This window comes from Carlito syrichta, unplaced genomic scaffold, assembly GCF_000164805.1.
Source record: "Carlito syrichta isolate Samal-C Ts95f unplaced genomic scaffold, Tarsius_syrichta-2.0.1 Scaffold306694, whole genome shotgun sequence".
Lineage (NCBI taxonomy): Eukaryota > Metazoa > Chordata > Mammalia > Primates > Tarsiidae > Carlito > Carlito syrichta.
Window position 1 is genome coordinate 1,043,208 of NW_007250790.1, and position 25,235 is coordinate 1,068,442.

The window sequence follows — 25,235 nt, forward strand, 5'->3', positions numbered from 1 at the left end:
GAGGTGGAAGGATCGCCGGAGCCCAGCAGGTCAAGGCTGCGGTGGCTGGAAGCGGCCACTGCACTCCAGTCTGGGTGACAGAGTGAGACTCCAACTCAAAAAAATAAAATAAAATAAAAAATAAAATAATCTATTATGACAAATAATTAAGTATAAAATAAACATGTTCTCATAAAAGTAAGGAATCTGAAATTTACCTCTCATGTATTCTGAGAAAATTATTAGTGTACAGCAGTGCTCCAAGACAGACCACATGATAGGCCACAAATTAAACTCAATAAATTTTTAAAAATCTTATTACATCAGTCATCCTCTTAGACCACAGTGGAATAAAACTAGAAATTAAGTCCAAGAAAAACTCTCAAAACCAACAATACATGGCAATTAAACAATCTGCCCCTGAATGATCATTGAGTTAATGAAATCAAGATGAAAATTTTAAAATTCCTTGAAATTAATGACAACAACACAAATTATAAAAACCTCTGAGAAACAGCTTTGGCTGTTTCTCAGAAGAAAATTTATAGTGCTTAAGGCCTACATTTAAAAGACCAAAAAATTCCATATTGACAACCTAACATCACACTTTGAGGAACTAGAAAAACATGAACAAACCAAACCTAAAGCCAGCAGAATAAAAAAAATTATGAAAATCGAGCAGAACTAAATGAAATTTAAATTGAAAAAATACAAAAGATTACAGGAAAAGAGAGTAGCAAAGTAGCAAAAACAGTATTAACAAAGACTATCCAGCCTGAAATGTGGATTATGTGTTCAAGTAATAGATCATAAGCTTCATGTGAGAAAACAGGGGGGGAAAAGACTGGAAATGGTAGACAGATAAATAGGAACTGGACCTTATTCATTATGCTGAAAACAGTAAACAATTACGATTCCTTTTGAAAGAAGTGAATTATGCAAAATACTATTTAAGAATGCCGTATCTGACAATAGCATGCATGATATAATGGAGGAGAAGAACATGAATGTTTGGAATCCACTTCAAATGTTACTATAATTGTGTTTGGGGAAAAAAAGAAGCTATTGAAATATTATATAAAAGAAGATGGGACATATTTTGACAATCTCTTCATTAAATTTAGCAGGCCAAAATATTCAGCAAAATTTTCTAGAAACTGTACTTAAGTAGCTCTAGCTAGCATAAAGAATTCCACAGGAACCAAAACAAATTACATCTTTTTTTCAGCTCAGATACTTAGAAGAAAAATTTATTAATGACGAGGTATGGAGGGTGATATAGTTGACCTATTTGTTCCCTTCAAATCTCATGTCGAAATGTGACCCCCAGTGTTGGAGACAGGGATACTGGGAGTGATTGGATCATGGAGGTGGATCCCTCATGAATGGTTTGGTACCATACTCAAGGTAATGAGCAAGTTCTCACTCTACTAGTTCACACAAGAACTGACTGTTTTAAAAGTGCCTTGCATCTCCCTCTCTCTCTTGCTCCTGGCTCTCGCCACGTGAAACGTCAGTTCCCCCTACATTCCACCATGAGTAAAAAGGTTCCTAAGGCCTCAACAGAAGCCAAGCAGACAACAGCACTATGCAGAACTGTGAGCCAAATAAACCTTTTCTCTTTATAAATTACTCAGCCTCAGATATAAATTGCTCAGCCTGTTTATAGCAACATAAAATACAGGGGGCTTTCTTCTGTTGAGTGTAAAGCAGTAGCAACAGAATCAGTGAATGGATATGTGTGTCATTAAAAAAAATTCAATCAGCTCAATAAATATGTATTTTAATATTAATAATATCCTTTTAGAGTAAAAAAGATTCATAAGAAAATATGTGTCCCAATTAAAAAGGCCCTGTTCTCTATCCTTACCCTATTATCCTTTATGCCCTCCCCCATATTCCAACTTCTTTTTTTTAAGTTTTAAAACACAGTTTATTAGAGAAAGAAGAGAGAAAAGAAAGGTAAGCACGTCAGAGCTGGCACGGGCAAAAGAAAATCCCATTTCAACTTCTTAATGCCTAACAGGGAATAGAGGAAACCTAACTAATGGCAGATATTCAATGGATTCTTGCATATATTTATGTCAACTTAGCCTGATGAGCTAAGTAAGACATAATAAATGCTAATTTATTAACAAATTCTGACCTCACTGCCATCTGAAATTGGAAACTGAAAACTACAAATGCTCCAAGTACTTAACTCAAATAACTAAATTTCCAACATTGTTAACTAAGAAATATGTTGTTTTGGTAGTTCATAGTAATATTAGAGGCTTGACTTTGAATTTTGGGTAACACTGTAAATTGTTCTAATATATTCACATGCAGCCTGAAGAGGGCAGCCAAGCTGCATTAAAAGAATCCAGGAAAGTTTAAGCAATAACTTCAGGGCACTGCTCTGTTAAATTTGTTATAATAAATCTTCTTCATTTTTTTATTATAAGAACAACAACAACAAAAAAACCACTTAGTCCAAATGCTACAATTTTTATTTTATAATGCTTTTTAAAAGGTTATGTAAAACTAAAATAAATTATTAACCCTATAATTCTATATATTGAATATATTTCCCATGATGAATGTAACTTTTAAAGGAACGTTTTAAGAAGTATAGCCCTTTTTTTTTTTTTTTTTTTGAGTTGGAGTCTCACTCTGTTGCCCAGACTGGAGCCGGCCACCACAGCCTCCACCTGCTGGGCTCTGGCGATCCGTCCGCCTCAGCCTTCCAAGTAGCTGGAACTACAGGCGTGTGCTACCACGCCCGGCTAATTTTTTGATTTATTGTAGAGATGAGGTCTCACCAAGTTGCCCAGGCGGGTCTCGAACTCGCGGGCTCAGGTAATCCACTCACCTCAGCCTCCCAAAGCGCGGGATTATAGGCTGAGCCACCAAGCCTGGCTAGCATAGCTCTTTTTAATGTTAATCAAACATCCTACAAGATAATGAATTTATACTAAAATCTCATTGCATGCCTTTATAGTCATATACATATGATGAACTAATATATTAAATATGTATTACATAGTATGTCTTCATAAAACCCCAAATTAAAGAATTTCTATAAGTAGTGATACACATAGGTCTGGAGTGAGCAGACTCTCCTATTACTTGAAGTTCTGGTACTCTGAGGAGAAAAAAATAACTGATAAACGGCACCCTGCTCAAAGGTTTTTAACAGAGTTGTTTCTCATACCCTGGGGCCTGCTGAATATACTAAAATATATTAAATAAACCAATGTCTCTGAAGAGCTGAGGAATCAGCAGTTTACTGCCATATTATCATTGACTGCAGAATTTACTCATTGATAAGATAAGTTAAAGAGGTTCTATTTCCTGTGTATTCATTTTGCTTTTCCTCTAACAAATCTAAGTAAATATCTTTCCTTGAAAAACAACTGTAATAAAAAATATATGATTAAAATACGTATCTTAAAGCAAAAATGTATATAAATACAGGTGTTGAATTTCATGTAACTTGCATAGTAATTACACACTCAGTTTATGAAAGTCAAAGGAATTTTAGTGCTATTAAATAAATGATAACAGTGACCTATAAATGTTTAAATGTGGTATGCCAAAAGAGTGATATACAATGTAGTAAAGCAACTAATTAATTGACCCACGGTTCAATTAACAAGTTTTCTTAAGTACTACATTTACATACTATAAGTGAGTATAATTATGTATTTGATTAATATCTGTAGAACTAATGATTAAAAATAATACATGAATTAATTAATTAATTCAATATTTGGAAAGAGTAACACATATAGGCCCTTGCCTCAAGACACTTCATTAGGGTAACAAATAATCTTTTTTTGTTTGTTTGTTTTGAATTGGAGTCTCAATCCGTCACTTAGGCTGGAGTACAGCAGCACACTCACAGCCACCCCAGCGTCGACCTGCTGGGCTCAGGTGATCCTTCTGCCTCAGCTTTCCAAGTAGCCAGAACTACAGTCGCCACTATCACGCCTGGCTAATTTTTAAATTTTTATTGTAGAGATGAGGTCTCATCAAGTTGCTCAGGCTGTTCTCGAACCCGTGGACTCAGGCAATCCTCTCATCTCAGCCTCCCAAAGTGCTGGGATTACAGGCTTGAAGCCACCAGGCCCAGCCCAACAAATAATCTTAATACAAAATAAAAAACAAATAACGTTCAAAAAATATAAAATGTTTTTATAATAGCATGCCCAAGAACTATGACAATATGTTTAAAATATCTGTTGAATAAACGAATTAATACAGTTATTGCAAACATGACAAGTCAAAATGAGGAAGGCAAAAACTCAGATCTTAAATCCCACAGGATTCCCCAACAAATCTATGCTTTGGCTTTATGTGATGAAGAACAGAATATATGCAGACTTTAATGAACTTTGCTATACTGAATCAAAAAGGCAGAGACACAAGGTTATAGAAACTGTGCCCTAAGAGTTGGAGATTATGTATTTTCTATTTAACTGCAAGTATCATCATCATTTGAAATGTTTATTGAGGTCTAGTGTGTCCCAGGAACCCCTTTATGTATTTATATATATTTCATTTAATCTTCATTTTTAAAAACTTTTCTCATCAAACATATTTTTAATGAATTTCATTTTATGGAGAAGTTTTAGGTTTAAAGCAAAACTGAATAAAAGCTATAGACTTTCATACTGTTTTTAAATAAATCTTGAACTACTGACTAGTTAACTACTCGATTATATGCATTATACATTATATAAGTACTGATTTATCTTGTAATATTATAAAATTCCACTAAAAGCAACTTTTTTATTTAGTAATATTGCTCCAGACATCCCTAATTCTATTAAAGGTTTACTAGACCACCACAGAAACATCTTGTGTTAAACACTGAAGAAATGATCTTGGAGTTTTCCTTTACCCAGCTTTACTGAGGTATAACTGGCATATAAAAAACTGCACATATTTAATGTACAAAATCTGCAAAATATGGTGAGTTTAGTCATATGTATACACTGATACCACCATTACCACAATCAAGGTAATAAACATTTCCATCACTTCCAAAAGTTTCCTTGTGTCTCTCTGTTTTTTGTTTTGATTTTTGGCAAGGCACTATGAAACATACACATAAAATTCATGAACAAAACTTCCAAATGATGTAATACTACTCCTACTATTACCATGTGTCAAAATAAAACATAGATAGTATTTAAACTCTGAAAATCTGGAGTTATGTACTGGTTTTACACTTTATAATGTGCAAAAATATGACATATACTTTCTTATTTACTTTCCATTTTTAGCATGACAATACTAATATTCCTCTCTCAAGGGTTGTCATAAGGTTAAAAGCATGAGGCATACCAAAAATCTTTAGTAAATGACAAAGTTATACAAATCTTGTTGTGTCCAACATCTAGCCTAAATTTCACTGACTATTTATTTGCATTTTCAGGTCTATCTCTGGTTATGCCCCCTCTCTGTACGGGGTCCAAAAGTCTTCCTTAATTCCCCTCAGTAAACTAGGTTTTTTTTTTTTCCTGTTTTTTCTTTATTTTATTATAAAGAAGTGAGGTACAAATCAGGTACATAAGTAAAATATGTGAAGGTGAAGTTTGGTTCTCCAACTGATCCTCACTTCCCCAGTTTAGGATCAGGTACACTTTGTGTTGTTACGTGCTCCTTCACCTCATTCCTCCCTAGCAGTGTCCCATGACGGCGGATCTCTCCCTTGCACTACTGTGATTAATGTTCAGGCCCCACTTATGAGTGAGAACATGTGGTATTCAGTCCTCTGTTTCTGTGACAGATCAATAAGAAAGAAAGATTGTCTCCAATTGTTGAGAAGTCCAAATTTTGTCCTTCTTTATGGCTGCGATTCCATTATGTACATTACCATATTTTCTTTTGCCAGTCTACTTCTCATAGTCATAAGGGCTGGTTCCATGTTTTTGCTATTGTGAATAGTGCAGCAATAAACATGTATGTGCAGGTGTCCTTTCTGTAGAATGATTTGTGTTCCTCCAGGTATATTCCCAGAAGGGGAATTGCTGGATCATATGGAAGGTCAATTTCTAGTTCCTTCAGATATTGCCACACTATTTTCCACAGAGGCTAGACTAGTTTGTAATCCCACCAACAGTGTAAAAGTGTCCCCTTTTCTCTGCACTCACGCCAACATCTACTGTTTTTTGATTTATTAATGATGCATCCTTACAGAGGTATGGTAGTATCTCAGGTTTATTCGTAATGTTGGATATCTGTGCAGTTCCTTCCTCCTCCTCAACCCTACTTTCTATAGTTACAGTGCACATATATGTCACAGTTGGTATACATATCAGCCATTTCCAGTGCATGGGATCAGACTATGAATTCCTAGTTATCCTATATATTTTTCCTAGTTATCCTATATATTTTAACACTTCAATAGTAATTCTCTTTGACTACAAATTAACAGAAAAGACCATGGTCCTCATATAAGTCTGGGTTTTACTTTCACGGTATTCACAAAGTTGGTAATTATAAGCTTAACGAAGTAGTGTAAATATTGTCCAGCACTTCAGCTAGACTCTGAGATCAATGAGAGCTGCAGCCAGGTCAGTTTGTTCACCATTATCTCCCTAGTATTCGGCACAATACCTACACATACTGATCATTCAATAAACATTCGTTCAAAAAATAAATGTCAGCATTAATATCATCACAATAGTATCCAATTCTATGGTAAAAAGCCACAAGTTTATAAAATAAAGTTTATTTTTGTTCCCAGGTCTACTTGAGATTCTTGATGAAAAAAATATCTTATTCTACAGACCTAAAAACATTATTTTAAATTAAAACTAAGATGTACACAGAATTAAATATATAACTTAATTCTAAGAGCATGGAGAAACATTTCAGAATTATTAAAAGCTTGTGTTTGGGATGCCCAATATCACCCCTAGTTTTGGTGATTCATAAAAAGACTAAAAAGAATCAGTATATAATCATATTCATGGTTGAGATTTATTACAGTGAAAGAAGACAAAGCAAAATCAGTGAAAGGAAAAGACACCTGGTGCAAAGTCTGAAGCAACCTAGATCCAAGTTTCCAAAAGTGACTCCCTGTCAAGTCACATAGACCTCAATTCCTTCAGCAAAGAGATGTGACAACATGTGTAAAGTGTTGTCTACTAAGGAGGCTCATTAACGATTCAGCGCCCAAGAGGACTGGTTAAGCAGTATAGTAGGTAACAAAATTCCAGACTCCCAGAAGAAAAGCAGATATTCAGCATTAACCACATTGTTTGTACAACAGTTTGGGTACGTGAACCACTCTTATCAGTTAAGGAATGATGGAAAAATTCATAAAATCTAATTTTAAATACTGCAGGCAAGGGCCAACTTTGGGAGTTGGCCTTTCTAAGGATAACAATCTCAGGTCTATTTTATTAACGCTTTACTGAATGTGTTCATTCTAATCATATGGTAGATTGTTGTCTTTTTATTGACAAAGACAACAATCTACCATAAGGAAAAAATATATCTGAAGTGGGAAAATACCCACTAAACACATAGAAAGTTCAAAGCCCTGTAGCATCAACAAATCATCATCATTGCAAAATTAGTATAATAGTTTGTCCTCAAAGAATGTCCTTATTTGTGATCAGATTCCACATTTCCCTACTAAGATTTAAACTATACCTAGAAAATCACTAGGTTTCTGTAGAATAATAACAACTAATAAACTTCTAAAAACTATGTAGTCCTACAAATACCACAAACAAAACTACCCATGCTGATAGCATGACTAGGATAAAGAGAATCCTACACAATTGAAGGTACATGAAAGTGAGAAAATTAACATCTGCATCCTCAGAAACCCATACAAGAATAGGAAATAAGATGGAGACAGTGGGAAAAAAAGAGAGGAAGAGCGATCCTAGCAGAGCTGGAACACTGGGAGAAAAATTCACCCTGAGAAAGACAGGCTGTCACCTGAATTGGAAAATACTGAGAACAGGTCCAAGACATGGTGGGTAAGTACAGTAACTACTGGGCGTTATGAGGAATGTTTAATGACATTTACTATGGATTGGAGTGTGATGTTTCAGTATTCTCCTCATGATTTTTTAAGAGAAACTTTTCACCAGTTGAAGAATTTTGCTTTTTCCTCAACTTTTCTTGTGGTAATTTCATGCAGATGCTGTTGATCATTTGCTGTTCCTTTTAAAATATTTTAAAATACACAACAGTAAACACAGCAGTCTTAAGAATGCACTACTTTGTGTGGCATGGGAGACAACATAAAAGGGACAGACATGCATTGGTAGCTTGGTGACACGGTGAAATAGTGAAGCAAGTTATGGAACATAAAGGACCTATGGAGGCATAAAATTATCTCAGAATCATAATACACCACTGCCAAAAATGAAAAAAAGAAGACGAGCGAGGGAAAATGCCCCTTTTACTCAACCTATTCGACTTTATGAACAGAAAAGGACATTTGAATTAAGAAACTAGTAGGCTACCCAAAAGTCTATTACTCTAACATATCACCTATTATTTCCTGTCTAGTTAAGAAAAAAAATATTTTAAAAGAAACAGCAAATGATCAACAGCATCTACATGAAGTTACCACAAGAAAAGTTAAGGAAGAAGTAAAATTCTTCAACTGATGGAAAGTTTCTCTTATAAAATCAAGAAGAGAATACTGAAACATAACACTCTAATCTATAGTAAATGTTATTAAACAAGTAGTTGAAGACATTAAAAATCTCAAATCAAAAATTCAAAAATTTGAAATTAAAAAAAAAAAAAAAAAGGGAGATGTGATTTAAGGTTTAACCAAACTCAGGAAAAGACAAAAAGTAACAGAATCCATGCAGAAATTAAGATTGCATTACAAGGTCTTCAAAGAAGAATACAGTTGACTGAATATATAATAAAGGACATTGTAATAGTGATTAAAAGGAAATAAGAAAACAGAAACAACATAAAAGTTTAAAAAGGCATGATAGATATAGCTATTCATTAAACACACAGAAAATTAGGGTCCACAAAGTAGAAAAACAAAACAATGAAATAGATAAAATTGATACTTTAAATTATAATATGAATTATAATACAAATATAAATTATAATACACATTATAAAAAAATTATGAAAATAAAAGGAAATACTACATACAGACACACACAAATCTGTGTACCTGAAAAAGATGACCCAGAATAGTCAACTCCAAGATAAAGTGTAGTAAAATTACTATCCTTCAATGAAAAAATTTAAAATATACTTTGGCCCTCAAGGCAAAAAGACAAATCACATTCACAGTAAGAAAATTAGGTTGGCATCAATTTCTTGACAGTACCAAATAACATTTCTTGGGACCATGTGAACAGACTACGAACACTCAATTTCTCTAGAAAAGAGAAACTGCTGACTTGATCAACAAAAACAAGTCCTAATACTTTACTGGACTCTTTAGGTATTGAAACATAAATCCCATTTAAGCATCCCCTGGTCATTTATATAGATTAACCCACAAATCAGTGTCCTCCAGATAGGGACCAATCCAACAGGCAGCATCAGAAATGTCCAACAAAAACTGTGGCACACCCTCGACCTTTTGGGCCACACAAACCTAATGACCACTTCAAACTACAAGTCTGTGTGACTGATAATTCTGCTAATTGGAGCCTATGGTAACACGAGTATCTTCCACATACCAGTGCCCTTTTCATTTCTGGACATGCCACAAGCCTGACAAGCCCAACAGGTACAAATAAATGCCTAATCTCTCTATTTTGGGCTTAATCCACTTGGACCTTATAACTAATAAAGTATGAAAGGTTCAACAGGTTTGGCTCGTGGAAATGGTATATTCAAGAAAGCAGCTGGCCTAGCCACCAAAGCCTATCAGTTTACATAAAAAGCAGAGCTATCTTTTTTGCGGGAAACTTTTTTCCCAATTCTGCCACTTGAGGCAAAGTCAATGGCTCAATAAGGCCCTCAATTCAGAGATTCTTCTAAATGCCTGGGCCTGGGTTACTGATAATTCTTCTAAGTTGAAATCGAATGGAGTCTGATAGGCTGTTGTGGCTGTTCAACCTCAGAAACAGCTACTATGGGAAAGTAAATGTGGTTGTTCTGCTTAGTGGGCAGAACTCTAAGCAGCCCTCATAGTCCCGACATCCTTTGCAAATCTCCCCTAATTTTTATCACTAATGTTTATTTACTGATGCTAATGGCCTAACCAAATGATCTGCTACTTGGAAGACTGAGAGGTAAAGACACTTCTTTTTGAAAACATCCTTTTGTAAAACAAATCACACATGCCAACTGGTCACTAGTAGTCACTAATGTAGATGCACAAAGGAAAGGCCCATTAGCTGATAAGATTAACTAAAATCAAGCTGCTGATTAAACCTACATTGCCCAGATCACCACCACAGCTTACTGGCTCCATTACTACAACTTCATGCAGAAGCTACAATGGAAACCAGACTTGGAATTCTTACCAAGAGCTGGCCTGTTTACCTTGTGGAACAAGAGCCATGCTGCTCAGGGCATTGCACCCACCTACTCTTCTCAAACTGACTATATTGGGCCTATGACTTCCACTTGGGACCACCATTAGCACCTTACCATCAACAACAAAATGTCACTGTCAGAGTCAGTTCAGTTAACTCCAGTGACTTCACTGTGACTTTTGAAATTATGTGTCATATTTCTAGCTTTCTGGACTATTTAATGTCTAATGATATCATTTACCACAAATACCACCAAAACACGAGCCAATAGCCAAAATATTCAGCAGGCATCCCATGCTTCCTAACATTTGAGACATCTAGCACTTTGACATGCTGGGACAGCCACTTCAAAAATTAACATAAAAAGATTTACGACTCTACTTCTTCTCCTCTTTCTGTTCACACAACTTAATAAGGCAGTTTGGTTACTAAACACATCCATCCTGAGAAAAGGTTGATCTAACTACTTCCAAAGTAATGATCAAGAGAAGTGGTGGGGGCCTTATTTAGACCTATTTTGAAAACTCAAGATTTCATCCTGACCATTTCTGGGCATGATGCTTCCTTTACCCCTTGTCAGCTATCTTGAAGAACTCAACTAGTATATCTCCTGAGTGGCAGCATAGCCAAAAAAGAAAAAAAGGTTTAGGAAATTCAAACTTAATCTAGGTTCAATCATTAGATGCTCTCATTTTACTGACATGGTCCTAGATAATGAGGATAATGATCACATATGCGGGTATACTGCACAGTGAACCATCCTGTAGCCTACCCTCAGGGCCCAAAGTCCCTGTTTCATAAAAATGCCCTTTTGTCTCTCAACCTGAACTCTCCAGTTAAATGGTCTAGGTATGAGTAAGGGATGACTGGAGAAAATATAAAGCTATGAATACTAGAATAGATACACTGATTTGATGGTGGTAGAGAAGCAAGCAACAAGTCCAGTTTATCAAGAGGGAATATTTCAGACCCTGGGAGGTAGAAGAGAGGGAGATATCTTCATAAGATAAATCACCCTGGTACAGCTCACTGAAAACCATTTCAAGCACCTTAAATTAACTAACCGCTGGAAATGCCATCTATAGATCTACAGCAAGTCCCCTACATTCAAAACTTCAACTTACAAACTTTCAAAGACACACCATCCACACAAACATGTAAGTTAGTTCATGTGTCTGGCGCACACTGTCATGTGTATGCAGCCTCTACAAGTAGTTATGCTTTTGTGTTTGTTACTGTACAGCACTGGATAGAGGACAGTAGTACATTACAGTTAAGTCTCCTACATGCGAACCTTCAAGTCGCAAACTATCAAAGATGTGAACATACATTCACATTATTTGAGGAGGCACTATTAGTTTTTGAGGTACAGGACCTGAACATAGAAGGGTACACAAAGGCTGCAGCAGCTATTCAGAATGCAGTGCTACCATGTCATCTATGATGAGAAAAAAAGAGCTACTACCCAGATAACACTGATCGTTTTTTTCAAAAGGATAGCTAGAATCGAATCCAGCAAGGAACCAGAACCTGTGCTATCAACGTCAGGGATGCATAAAACTGCAGCTTTCCCTTCATCTCCTATTGCGATAATCCTTCAGCTCTGCCATCTCCCACCTCCTCTCCGTCCTCCAGTCAGTAACTCTTCTCGTCTGGTCACTCAAGGCCAGCCCCTTTATATACTATCTGTTGTACTGTACTGTACTATTGTACTTTTCAAGGTACTGTACAGTAAGATTTTAAATGTTTTCCTTATTTTTGTGTTTGTTATGTTTATAGTACAGTACTATATAGTCAACTGTGTTGGTTGAGTACCTAGGCTAATTTTGTTGGACTGATGAGCAAATTGGACTTACGAATGCACTCTTGTAACAGAACTCATTCACATGTAGGGAACTTACTGTATATATAAACCCAATAAAGATATAACCACTATAAAAACTCAATAAAGACTGCACACAAAAACACTACAAATCAATCTTACTTATAACTTATAAATAGAGATGCAAATATCCCAAAGGAAATGTTAACAAACCAAATGCATCAAAAAACTTTAAATAATAAACATCATGACCAAGTATATTTGATTCAGAAATGCAAGAATAGTTATTAGGAAATACACTAATATAACTTACCATATTAACAGAGCCAAGGGAGAAAAACATCATATGATTATATGCAAAGATGCTAAAGAAGCTTTCAACATATTTCAATACTCATTTCTAATTAAAACGCTGAAGAGAAAAAGAAACATGATTATATCAAAAGACACTTTTAAAAGGCTTTGACAAAATCCAATAATCACTCCTAATTAAAATAAGAAAAAAATAACTCACAGGAACTGATAGATACTTTAGCAGATACTTCCTTAGCATGAAACATATATGTATATAAATATGATATATATTATTATATATAAGTATATATGTATTCAGACAAAAAACTAACATTTTAGTAGGGATGCAGTTTAGGCATTCCAATTAAGAACAGAAATAATGCAAGAACACCCATTACATGTGTTATTGTTTCTCACCATATTGCAGGTTATTAGCCAATATAATCAGATAAAAGAAACAATAGCTAAGATAAAAGAAAAGAGGAGGTAAAGTTCTACTTGCAGGTAACATAACAGCAAATATGAAAAACTCAAGAGAAGCAATAAAATCTAACAAACTCAAAGAATTCAGCAATGAAATATATAAGAAACAATAGCCTTCATATCTTAACAACAAAAAGGCACAAGATGAGAAAGAAACTTAATATTTCTGAAATACACAGAAGAGAAACAAATAATCTTTTGTGCTTAAAGTGAACTCAACTCATAAAGATGCCAATTCTGAATGCATAGCTATGCAAACTTAATGTTATGCCAACAAATTACCAAGGAGTTTTCTGTAGACAAACAAATTGACTCTAAAGATCAGATGCAAGATTCCTGAGATGTGTGGCTATGTTACTTCACGTGGTGAGAAAAAAAAAATAAGTCTCTGCGATGTCACAGTCAGAAGGTATGGCAACATATCAGAGATCAGAGAAAGAGAAAGATCTGAAGATATTACGCTGGTGACTTTGAAGTTGGAAGTCAAGGAAAATATAGACAGACTTCTAGAAACCATTAAAAGAAAAGCAAAGAAAGGAATTCTCCCCTATAGCCTCCAAGAAGATTGCAGTCCTGCCAACATCTTGATTTTAGGCTACTGAGACTAATTTTGTAATTCTTACCTTCAGAACTGCATAATAATGAACTGGTGCTGTTTTAAGCCACTAACTCTGTGGTAAATTGTTATAGCAGCAACCAGAAACTAATATAAAAACACTATAAGAAAACTGAATATAAAAGTACTGTCCAACAAAATATACTGCAAATCAGTATGCACTTTTAAAAAATGTTTTAGCAGGCATGCCAAAAACTAAAATCAACAGGTAAATAAATTTTAGTAATATTGTTAAACCAACATAACCAAAATATTATATCAATATATATCAATGTAAAATTATCAATGCAATATTTTGTGGAGTTTTTTGTATTAAGTCTTCAAAGTCTTCTATAACCAAGGATTCCCAACTTCAACATTCAGAAGCAACAAAAACACCTTAAACAAATTTAAAAGGCAGAAGAAAACATCTGAAACTTATACAACAGATAAAGAACACACCTTTTCAATATATACATAGCTATTTACAACTGAAGGAAAAACAAATACACAAAATATATTCACAGTTCACAAAAAAGATGTACTCATAGCACTTGAAAAATGAAAAGATGCTCAACTTTAGAAGAGATAGACAGTAAAACAACAAAGAAATATTTCTCACCTACCACATTAGCAAAAACTCCAATACTGTCACCACATACTCTATTCAAGGCTGTGGAAAACCAGGCACTTTCATACACTGTTGTAGGAGCGTAAATGGCACAACCCTGCTGTATGGGACGTTGATAATATCTAATAAAACTGTAGATGCATATCCTATAACTTCACTTCTAGAAATTTACCCTGAAGATACATGTCCATAAACACAAAACATATGTACAAATTATTAGCTGTGGTACTTTCATAAAGGCAAAGTATCAGAAATAACCCAAATGCCCATATATAGAAAATGAATAAAACCAACTATGATATATGCAGAATGCATAAATCATCAGCTGCTGATGCTGGTGATTATCAACTTGAGTGATCAATCTCAGCACTAGTATGTGAACAACCTAAAATTACAGACCTCCTGATAGGAAACAATAAGAAGTATTCAAAATAACTGCTACCATACTCATGCCCAAAATAAATACTTGAATTTAATCACAAAGAAACAATCTGATAAATCCGAGCATAGGATACTATACAAGGCAAGTACTTGGATTCCTCAGAACATTAAAAAAGTAATAATAATAAAAAATAAAAGTCAATGTTATTAAAACAAAAGCAAACTCTTTAGAAGTGTAGAAATATTATAAATTAAAAGAAACTCTAGGAAGCATAACAATCAAATGTAATAGATAAACCTTGACTGGGTTCCAAATAAAATAAATTTTGAAGATAGATGTAAAATTTAAATATAGACTTAATAAGATTATATCACTGAATTAATATTAACTTACTTAAAAGTGATAATAGTATTCTGTTAATGTAAGATAGGCCTTTATACTTAAAAGATGCATTGCCGAAGTTTGTATAGGTGATATTCCATGACATCCTCAACCCATAGGTACTTCTGCTGACATCTGACTGATTTCTGACCAATACTTAAAGGAGAGAAAAATCAAAGGTGGAAAAATGTTAATAACTCATGAATGTTGGTAATATGTAAAACTGGTGTCCTCTGTACTACTGTTTCAATTTTCTGTAGGCCTGAAATTAAGAAGGAAGAGAACAGCTGAACTCTAAACAGAAAAAATATATAGAGGAAGCAGAAGAGCTCAAGGAATTTTTACAATGACACAGAGATAATGAAAGTTTGCTGAAAACAGTAAAGGTGTTAAGCTTATCCAACTTGAGGAAGAGACACCTAGGAAGAAAGTTAATACAGTAAAGTTATAGCACATGCCCTCAATATTAAAAAAAATTAAACTAGACACACAACTCAGCAATAACCATGGAGCATTATTTATATTAGACTGGTCACAGATTAACTCAAGTTCAAACATTTCTCACACATCAGCCAACACAGGAAAAAAAAAACTGTGAATGGCAGGAGAGTTTCCCGGTCTTTGACAAAAAAGTGAAATACCTTGTTTAGGTAGTCAAACAAACAGAGGAAATTTACTTAAGGGCCATAAAGAAATATTATCAAAGGCTACAAAGGAAATGATAGAGGTTGTAGTACCAAAACCATTTATAAATAGCAATTCACTTACAAGTGTTATAGGCGATGTACAAAGGTGATTTTATCTATAGCCAATATTTAATTTAACTGCTAATTTTGGAATCTAATCCTATGAGAGATATGACCTCATTGTACTGAAACAAAAGAGTGATAGGCTCTCTTCCCCATGCTTTTAGTCACCAATATTCAACTTGCCTGTCCCTGTTATAAGATGCTTCCCTGAATAAAAGTTTTTCATGATCTTATGAGTTTAGAAAATGCTAGCTGATGGATCCCTGCCCTAAAAGACTAGTCATCTTTGTTAGGAACACAAAAACAAGGTAGAAATTACAGTTCATAGAGTAAGGACAATGATGAATATGTGCACTTAAAGAAAGCATTATATTCTAATAGTTCTGGAGTCACAAATGCCAATCCTGAAAGGATTAGTTGTGTGACATTGGATAAATTATATACCCTCTCAGCTTTAATGTTTTTGTCTATAAAATGGATTTTTTTCAGATTTACCTTTCAGAATAAGAATTACATGAGAATGTGTATACTGTGTGTGTATGTATATATACTGTATATATAAATGACTTAATATAGGGTACCTAATAGTTTACACATAGTAAACAATAATTTTATTTAGTTGGGGAAAAAAGGATGTTAACCAGTTAATATCTAATATGTCAAGGTAATGCGTTATTCACCATGTTTTTTCAAAATGCCTTTGAATTTTACTAATTTTTTTCATTTATTTGGAGTCTAAAAATATATCAATCTCTAACACATCATCAAAACTTTGGTTGTACATTTACCTTGCTTGATTCTACATATAATTTAAAAAAAATTTTCCTTCAAGAATCTTATTCTTAAGTCTACTGACCCACAGTAATATCCTTATACAACGTATTTTGTTCTTAGAATTTGTAGTGAATTCTGGAAGAGATGAGTATATTTATTGGAGAATACACCAAAAGAGTTAGCAATTATGGGGAATATGCCCTATAGCATAATTTGATAAAGAAAGTTTGGAGTTAACACTTTAGGGAAGTGAGAATTATATCAAGTAGTCCTAATTAACAACTTTATTGGGCCAAGGAGTTTGATGTTAACACTAAGGGAAGTGAGAATTGAATTCTAAAATTTGTGAATAAACTGACTGTGTGAAGGAAGAACAGAATGATCTGCTAAAAGAGTTTACAAGGAAGCCAAAAGCTTACTCACCAGCCTTTCAGCAAAGAAAAGCAACTGGAGAATCTAAGTGTGAGTTAATTCTAGAAGAATATTTTACTTTTTCTTAAGGAAAATAAAAAAGCATATGCCTCTAAAACAAAACACTAAGACTTTTAAATGATACCTATAAATTCTTCAAATGTCCTATATAATTATAAAAAATCACACCAGTAAGAGAAGTGGTCCAAAAGTACATTGACACAGAAGGACTCAATTAATGCATGTGAAAAAAAAAAGGTAGCTGCTGATGACTCTGATTTCTCAATGCATCTACATTTTTGAGGCCTAATTTATTATTCAGGAATATAATTTGAATTTTCTTTTTTCTTGAAACTATTTCTTGAATCACCTTACCTTTCAACTTGAGCTGTCTTTGTTCCACACTACCCACTATCATATGGATCACAGTTAGTACTACTCTCTTGGCTCAAAAACAGGAGATCTTAAGACTACTGCTTAACCACAATTAGATAACAGATTATCCCTTTAAATTTATATCATCCTATAACACAAATTTATCACCTTATCTAACAAACTCCAAGGCATTCCTGCATAAACTCAAAACCTCTTCAGTTGCAATATTATCTTGAGTAATTTCAAGCTACAAATTTAGAATCAAGACATTGCCACAGTCTGATAGTTCTTCAGGCTACTCTATACCACCAAAAATCATCTACATCATACTTTAGAAATTTACTTACTTATTAATTAAACCCTTTATGGCAACTTGCTAATTTTCAGTTTCATACTTCTACCAAAATCTGTTCTTCATCCTTGAAAAAATCTAGCTTAATCATATTATGACTAGTTTGTCAGCTTTATCTGGCTTCCTCTGGCCCCCATTCAACTTTAAAACCATAGTTATACACATTAAATATACTCTTACCAGCACCTCCTACTCACTTGTCCAATCTATTTCACACCATAAAGCAAATATGATAATCACAAAGGAGGGTGGTTCTCCTAAATTGTTGAGTGCTAGGGAGAAGGTCTTTTTTTTTTAAGTTGGAGTCTCACTCTGTCACCCAGGGTGGAGTGCAGTGGCACGCTCTCAGCCACCCCTGCATCAACCTGCTGGACTCTGCAATACTTCTGCCTCAGCCTTCCAAGTTGCTGGAACTGTAGGCACATGCTACTATGCCCAGCTAATTTTTTATTTATTGTAGAGACGACTTCTCACCAAGTTGCCCAGGCTGGTCTCAAACCCATGGACTCAGGCAATCCACTCACCTTGGCCTCCCAAAGTGCTGGGATTACAGGCTGAGTCACTGCGCCCAGTCAAATTATGTTTTTCAAAATAATTTTGTTCACTATCTTCTCTACCTACTTCTAGCCATGCCCCAACAAACACTCATTATTAGGTTGTGATAAGAGCCTTCTTCCAAATTTCAGAACACGAAAATTCCTTTTCTGCAAGCTAGTCTGAATAAAACTAATTTTTATTTCATTGGCCCAAGTTACTGAAGTCTCCACTAGAGCTCAAAATGATTTCAAAGCCTAAACCAAGTGAACAATGAAAATATAATGTGGGACGTCCTGGCACATGAAGCCACAACACAAAAAGTGTTTGTTACTGAAAAGAAAAAGGTTTAGCCATGAAGAAACATGCAGCCTATACTGTCCTTAGCCATTAAGGGAATGGAATATATAGTTTAAAATTTCCTGAAAAAGACATCTCCAAGTCCAGATGATTTTATTAGCGGTTTCCACTAAACATTCAAAGAATGAACACTAACTAATTCTACACAATCTCTTCCAAAACATAAAAGAAGGAACATTTCCCAACTTATTTTATGAGGGCAATATTACCCTGATACCAAAACTAAACAAAGACAATATAAACAGTGAAAACTACAGACTAGTGTCTATCATAAACTTAGATGCAAAATTATTCAACAAAATATTAGCAAATAGAATACAGCAATATATCACAATCAAATGAGATTCATTCCAGTATGCAAGACAGATTCAACATTCTAAAATCAGCGACTGTAACCTATTATATCAACAGGCTAAAGGAGAAAAATAATACTAACATCAAAAACAAACAAAAATTTTAAAAAGGGACAAAATGCAACACCCTTCATAATAAATATTCTCAGCAAACTAAGAATAAAGGGGAACTTCCCCAACTTGATAACAACCACGTACCAAAAAAACCCACAGCTAATATCATACTTAATGATGAAAGACTGAATGCTTCCTTCCAAAAATCAGGTAAAAATGTAGATTATAAATCTAGAAAGCTTGCAGGGAAACAACAACCACCACAACAACATAGGAGAAAAACTTTGGGACCTAGAACTAAACAAAGAATTCTTCAATTTGAAAACAAAAGTGAGACCTATTAAAAAAAAAAAAAAAAAAGAACAAGAAACTGATAAATTGACCTCATCCAAATTACAATCTACAAAAGATTCTGTAATGAGGATGAAATAACAAGTCACAAACAGGGAGAAAATATTTGAAAACCACATATCTGACAAAGGACTAGTATCTTAAAAATGTATTAAAATATTCACAAAACTCAATTTAAAAATCCAATTAGAAATAGGCAAAATACATGAACAGGTATTTCATCAAAGAAAATATATAGGTAATAAGGACATGAAAACATGTTCAACAAGACAAATAAGCACATGAAAAGACATTCAACATTAGCCACTAGGGAAATGCAAAATAAAACCACCATGAGATAATGCTACATCTCTATCAGAATGACTAAAATGAAAGAGCAAATGCTAGCAAGAATAAGGAAAAACTACATAACTCCTACACTGCTGGTTGGAATGCATAATAATACAGTCACTCCAGAAAACATTTTGGCAATTTCTTATATAACTATGAAACTACCATACAACCAAGCCATCACACTCTCCAGCATTTATTCCAGAAAAAATTTTAAGTTCACAAACAAATCTGCAGAAAAATGCTCACAGTAGTTTTAATTGTAATTGCAAAAAAGTAGATACAACCCAGATAACCTTAACATGAATGGTTAAATAAACTGTAGTACATCCATACCATGGAGTATTACTCAGTAATAAAAATAATAAACTGCTGATAAATCCAACAACTTGGATAGATTCTGAGAAAAGTATGATAAATTTTAAAATTCCAAATCTTAACGGTCACATACTTACTGAATCCAATTGCATAAAATTATTGAAATGACAAAATTATAAACATAAACATAAACATGGAGACCAGATTAGTGATTGCCAGAAGTCAAATCCAAGGGATAGGGAATAGAATGAGGAGTGGATATGGCTATAAATGGCAAGAAGAAGTATTTGCAGAACTGTTCTGCATCGTGATTATATCAATACCAGTATTCTGAATGTGATACTGTACCATGGTTTTACAAGATGTTACAACTAGAGTACTCTAGGAAAAGGTTTACAGGTTCTCAGTATTATTTCTTACAAATACAGAAGAACCTACAATGATCTCAAAATAAAAAGTTTAACTAAAAAGTTGTGTATGTATTTGTACTTATCCAGAATTATCTTTAGTTTGTTCCTACTGACAAATAATTCATCCATTCCAAATTGTTTACTTACATAGCATATGAAGAAATTATTTATCATTGGAGGTATTAAAAAGAAAATGGATTTCTCTAGGTAAAAGTGAGTCTTCGCTATTAAAATGTTAAAATGCAGTATATTTATGGGAGCTACTTCACTGACCATAGATATAACTGGGTAACTTACAAGGCAGTCTGCAGGACACAAAGATGACAAATCAATTTTTATGATTTTACATGCAACTGATCAATAAATATTTTACTCACCCATAGCAAAAGAATACTAGTCTATCAATGCCATTTTCTAGAATACACTAATTTAATCTTATTTTTAAATGTATATAGTCATTTTTGACTACTGAACAAATATTTAATTCTCTTATACATATTTATCTTAAAATAAATGTATAAGCCTGGAATAATAGTCTTTAATATCTTAAAAATACATACAATACCTGCATACAGAACACTGCCGCTGAGGTTGAAGAGCAGTGAACATAACGATCATAGAGTAGTTTCGAGGCGGTGCCTTTATAAATTTTCGGAATTTATCACCATTCATTCGGAAGATTGAGCGTCTGGAACTCCATTCCATCAGTTGTTCTACTTTTTCAGCTAAAAGATTCTGCAATTAAACCCAGAAATTTCAATTTACACAAGGCTAAATAAAGTCCTTTAGTTTGGGTAGCAAAGAAGTAGAATTGCATGAGATTGTATTTTACCTAAAATCAATTTCTGTTAAGAGACCCTAGTTTTTGCAAATATATTCATTAGTAATTGACCATAAATGCATAAAATATTTTATTATATTTTTCTAATGATTTCAAGGTTTATAAGAAAGATATCAAAAGTAAAGCAATAAAACTTCTACTGTTAGAAAGATGGAATCTATTCCATATTTTCCTCATCTTCCCACTAAATACAGCTAAAAATGGTGATTATGCTAAGAAAAAGAAAAAGAAAAGCATAAGATGACTTGGAAAGGTGGAGAGGAAGTAGACTGGCTAGTGACCTCAGGACCTAAATAATGACTTGGGTTCCCTGGGTTTTCTTTCAATCTCATATATCCCAGATTGGTTACTGGAGAAGTCAGCAATCCAAGAATGCCTATGGGGGCAGACAAAACAAGTCTCCAGGAAAGCTAGCTCTCTCTCCCCAAGGGACAAAGAAAGGGCAAGCCTAGTAAGACAAAAATAATTACCTCTCTGCTCCAGTCAAACACTACCTGGGGTGGCGGTGAGGGGAGATAAGGGGGCCAGTGAAGGGACTTGCAATCTTACTACAACCCTTATTAGCAAGGGCTGACTGGACTTGAAGACTATAAGTTTTCCTCTAATTATTCACATGCAACAACACAGAGAAATCTCACAAATAACATGCTGAAACTATGCATAAAACTATGCAAAACTATCCTTTGTGTATGAAAGTCAAAACCAGGAAAAATTAATCTACTGTGGTAAAAGGGTAGTGGCTAATATGGGAGACACAGAGAGAATGAACATGTATGCAAAGGAAGAAAAGGGACAGTAGGCATCTTACCCTGAGTTAGGGGTAGCCACCTGAAAAAAAAAGGTCAAAAATGGGAGAGAAAGAAGGAGGGGAAAAGGAAGGAGGGAGGGAGGTGGGAGAGAGACAGGGAGGGAAAGAAAGGGAAGGAAAGAGAGGGAGGAAGAGAGAAGAAGAAACTGAACTAAGAACAGAACACTTGAGTTAATAACTGGAAGAGAAAGAGGATTCATATAACCATACAACCACATGCCAACTGTATGGAAAAAATTAAAACTGTATGGCTAATTACTGGGTAATTGTTAGTTTAAAAAAATTACACAATTTTGCCATAACAAAAAGGTATACACTGAAATTGATCCTAACAAAACAAACTAATTACTTGAATTTAGTTATATTTAACTGTCGGGGCTTTAATTCTGACTACAAATATATATGAATATATTTCCATACAAAGTAAAATAATAAAACTATTAAAGTGAAAATTAAATAAAACTTACTTTAGAAAATATTGCTCTGCCTCATCAACATATACAAAAGAGTAGAAAACTACATGAAAGGACTTTTACTAATTGCTCTTAGTTTTATTTTTTATTTATTTATTTATTTTTTTGAGTTGGAGTCTCACTCTGTCACCCAAACTGGAGTGCAGTGGCTGCTCCCAGCCATCACAGCCTCGACCTGCTGGGCTCCGGCGATCCTTCCGCCTCAGTCTTCCAAGTAGCTGGAACTACAGGCGCGCGCTACCACGCCCGGCTAATTTTTTTATTTATTGTAGAGATGAGGTCTTGCTGCCCAGGCGGGTCTCGAACCCACGGGTTCAGGCAATCCACTCACCTCAGCCTCCCAAAGGCGTGGGATTATGCTCTTAGTTTTAATTCTGAGACGCAAAGTAAGGGTATTTTCCACATTAAGCATAATTTACTAGTGTTTGCCTTACAGAAACTGCTATATACCTATTTAACAGGATTTATTTTAAAGTCTTCAACTGTGTACTATAACACTCAATAGGCCAATTTAATATCTACAAATTATTTTAAGCATTGAAAAGCTTTAAAATAAAAAAATAAAAAACACATAAATATTCATATTTTGAATATTTAGAAACTGTGACTCTCTATGCAAAGACAGAACTCCAGATTGAAAATCAAGCAGGCTAACCCACTCATGAAGGCAGAAAGGAATTGGTCTAAGAAACTGTTACTTATCTATCCAAGAATGCCTATGAATTCCTGGAGTATTTTAGTATATTTTTCTTATTAAATACATATACAACACACGCACACACACACTCCATTCGTTATTTTACTACTCTGAATTTCTATAATAATCTTACTCTATTTTTTCATGTTTAAAAAACACATAATTTTACCTATTTATCTATGAAAATATTAAATAACTATAAGGGATCAAAGACGTTACATTACTTGTATTTATCTAAAAAGCTGGCCACAGTTTCATGGATGCTGGAAAAAATGAGAATCCTAAGTAAGAGAGAGTTCTTATGGTACAATAGTCAGCATGAGCTTCATGTTGTCACTCCTGTCCCAAGGAGAAGCTGTGTGGAGTAGGCCAGATTTCAGGGGTACACAATGATGTTTAATATTGAAACCCAATGGAAAAAGATAATGTTTACACAAGCATGTCTTGAAAAAGGTAGAATTCCAACTTTATGTAGTTTTCCCATTACAGATATTCCCACCATTCTGCATCAGTCTGACAGATCCAGTATTGATATTTCTAATTACTGTGACAAGTTTTTCTCTTAATTTGATTATTCAGACCAAGCCAAAAACATCAGTAACATCCACACAAAAATTTTCCTATGAATATTAAGTATCATACAAGTTTTAATAATCTCTTCCAAAACATAGCATGTAGGATGATAAAAAGTGTTCTATTTCATGACTATGATGTTAAAGCCATGACTATTCACTTTTCAAAATCTACAGAAACACAGACATGCATCATATAATGACATTCAGTCAATAATAGGCCAGATATATGGCAGTGGTCCCATACGATTATAATTAAAAATTATTATAATGAAAAATTCCTATCACCTAGCCATGGTAAAGTTGTAGTAGCACATCACATTAGTCATGTGTCTGGGGTGATACTCACATAAACAAACCTACTTGTTGCCAGTCCTATAGAAGTATAGCATATACAATTGTGCATAATACATCATAAATGATAATAATAATAAATGACTGGTTTCTGTATTTCCTATACTATACTTTTTATCATTTTAGAGTATCCTCTTTCTACTTTAATATATATTTTAAATGTTAACTGCAAAAAACCCTCAGGAGGGTCCTGCAGGAGTTACTGCAAAAGAAGGACTGTTATCATAAGAGATGACAGCTCCATGTGTATTTCCCCCAAAAGTCTTCCAGTAGGACAAGATGTGGAAATAGAAGACAGTGATACTGATAATCCTGACTCTGTGTGTAGGCCTAGGTTAGTGTATATGTCTTACTGTTTAACAAAGAAGTTTAAAAAGTAAAAGAACAAAAACATTTAAAATAGAAAAGAGTTTTTAGAATAAAGACGTAAAGAAATAAAATATTTTTTGTATAGCTGTACAATGTGTTTGTGTTTTAAGTGTTGCTACCAAAAAAGTCACAAAGCAAAAGAAGTTCTGAAAATAGGCTGAGGTTAATTTAATATTAAAGAAATAACATTTTTTAATAAATTTAGTGTAACCTAAACACATAGTAATATAGTTATTGTCGTAGGTAAGGCATGTCCAACATGTGGCCCACGATGGCTAGTAAGGCAGGTCCACAAAATCTTTTAATATCATGTCCTTTTTAACATTTATGTTCTTTGTGACCCAATGTATAGTCCCATTTTTGAAGTTCCAAAACGATAACGTGCTTAGTATGAAAGTTAAATTATGGGCAAACTCAAGTTATGGAAAATAATTTAACACATTTTATTACATTGGCTAAATGCAGTTTTGTGAATTGCCAAAAATATGTACCTTTGCTTTCTGTCTTAACACAGGAATCTGAAAACAGATTTCAAGATTTCCAGCAAAATAATCACAATTTTACTATATTTGCTATGCCATTTTCAGTTGACATTAATATTTTACCTGCAAATTTTCAAATAGAATACATAGAGTTGCAATCAGACATTCACCTGAGAGAAAAATTTGATCATGTTTCTTTTTGGGACTTTTAAAAGATTTATCT

The 25,235-nt window shown here is 34.0% G+C and overlaps 1 protein-coding gene across 3 annotated transcripts in view; it reads right to left on the reverse strand.

Annotated features, from left to right (window-relative positions):
- Nucleotides 1–25,235, reverse strand: part of TUSC3 (tumor suppressor candidate 3) — a 250,356-nt gene that overhangs the window by 159,777 nt on the left and 65,344 nt on the right. For all 3 annotated transcript variants that reach the window (XM_008063270.2, XM_008063268.2, XM_008063269.2), the window contains exon 2: nt 20,982–21,151. In XM_008063270.2, coding sequence (XP_008061461.1) covers nt 20,982–21,151 — 170 coding nt within the window. The remainder of the gene's footprint in view (nt 1–20,981; nt 21,152–25,235) is intronic.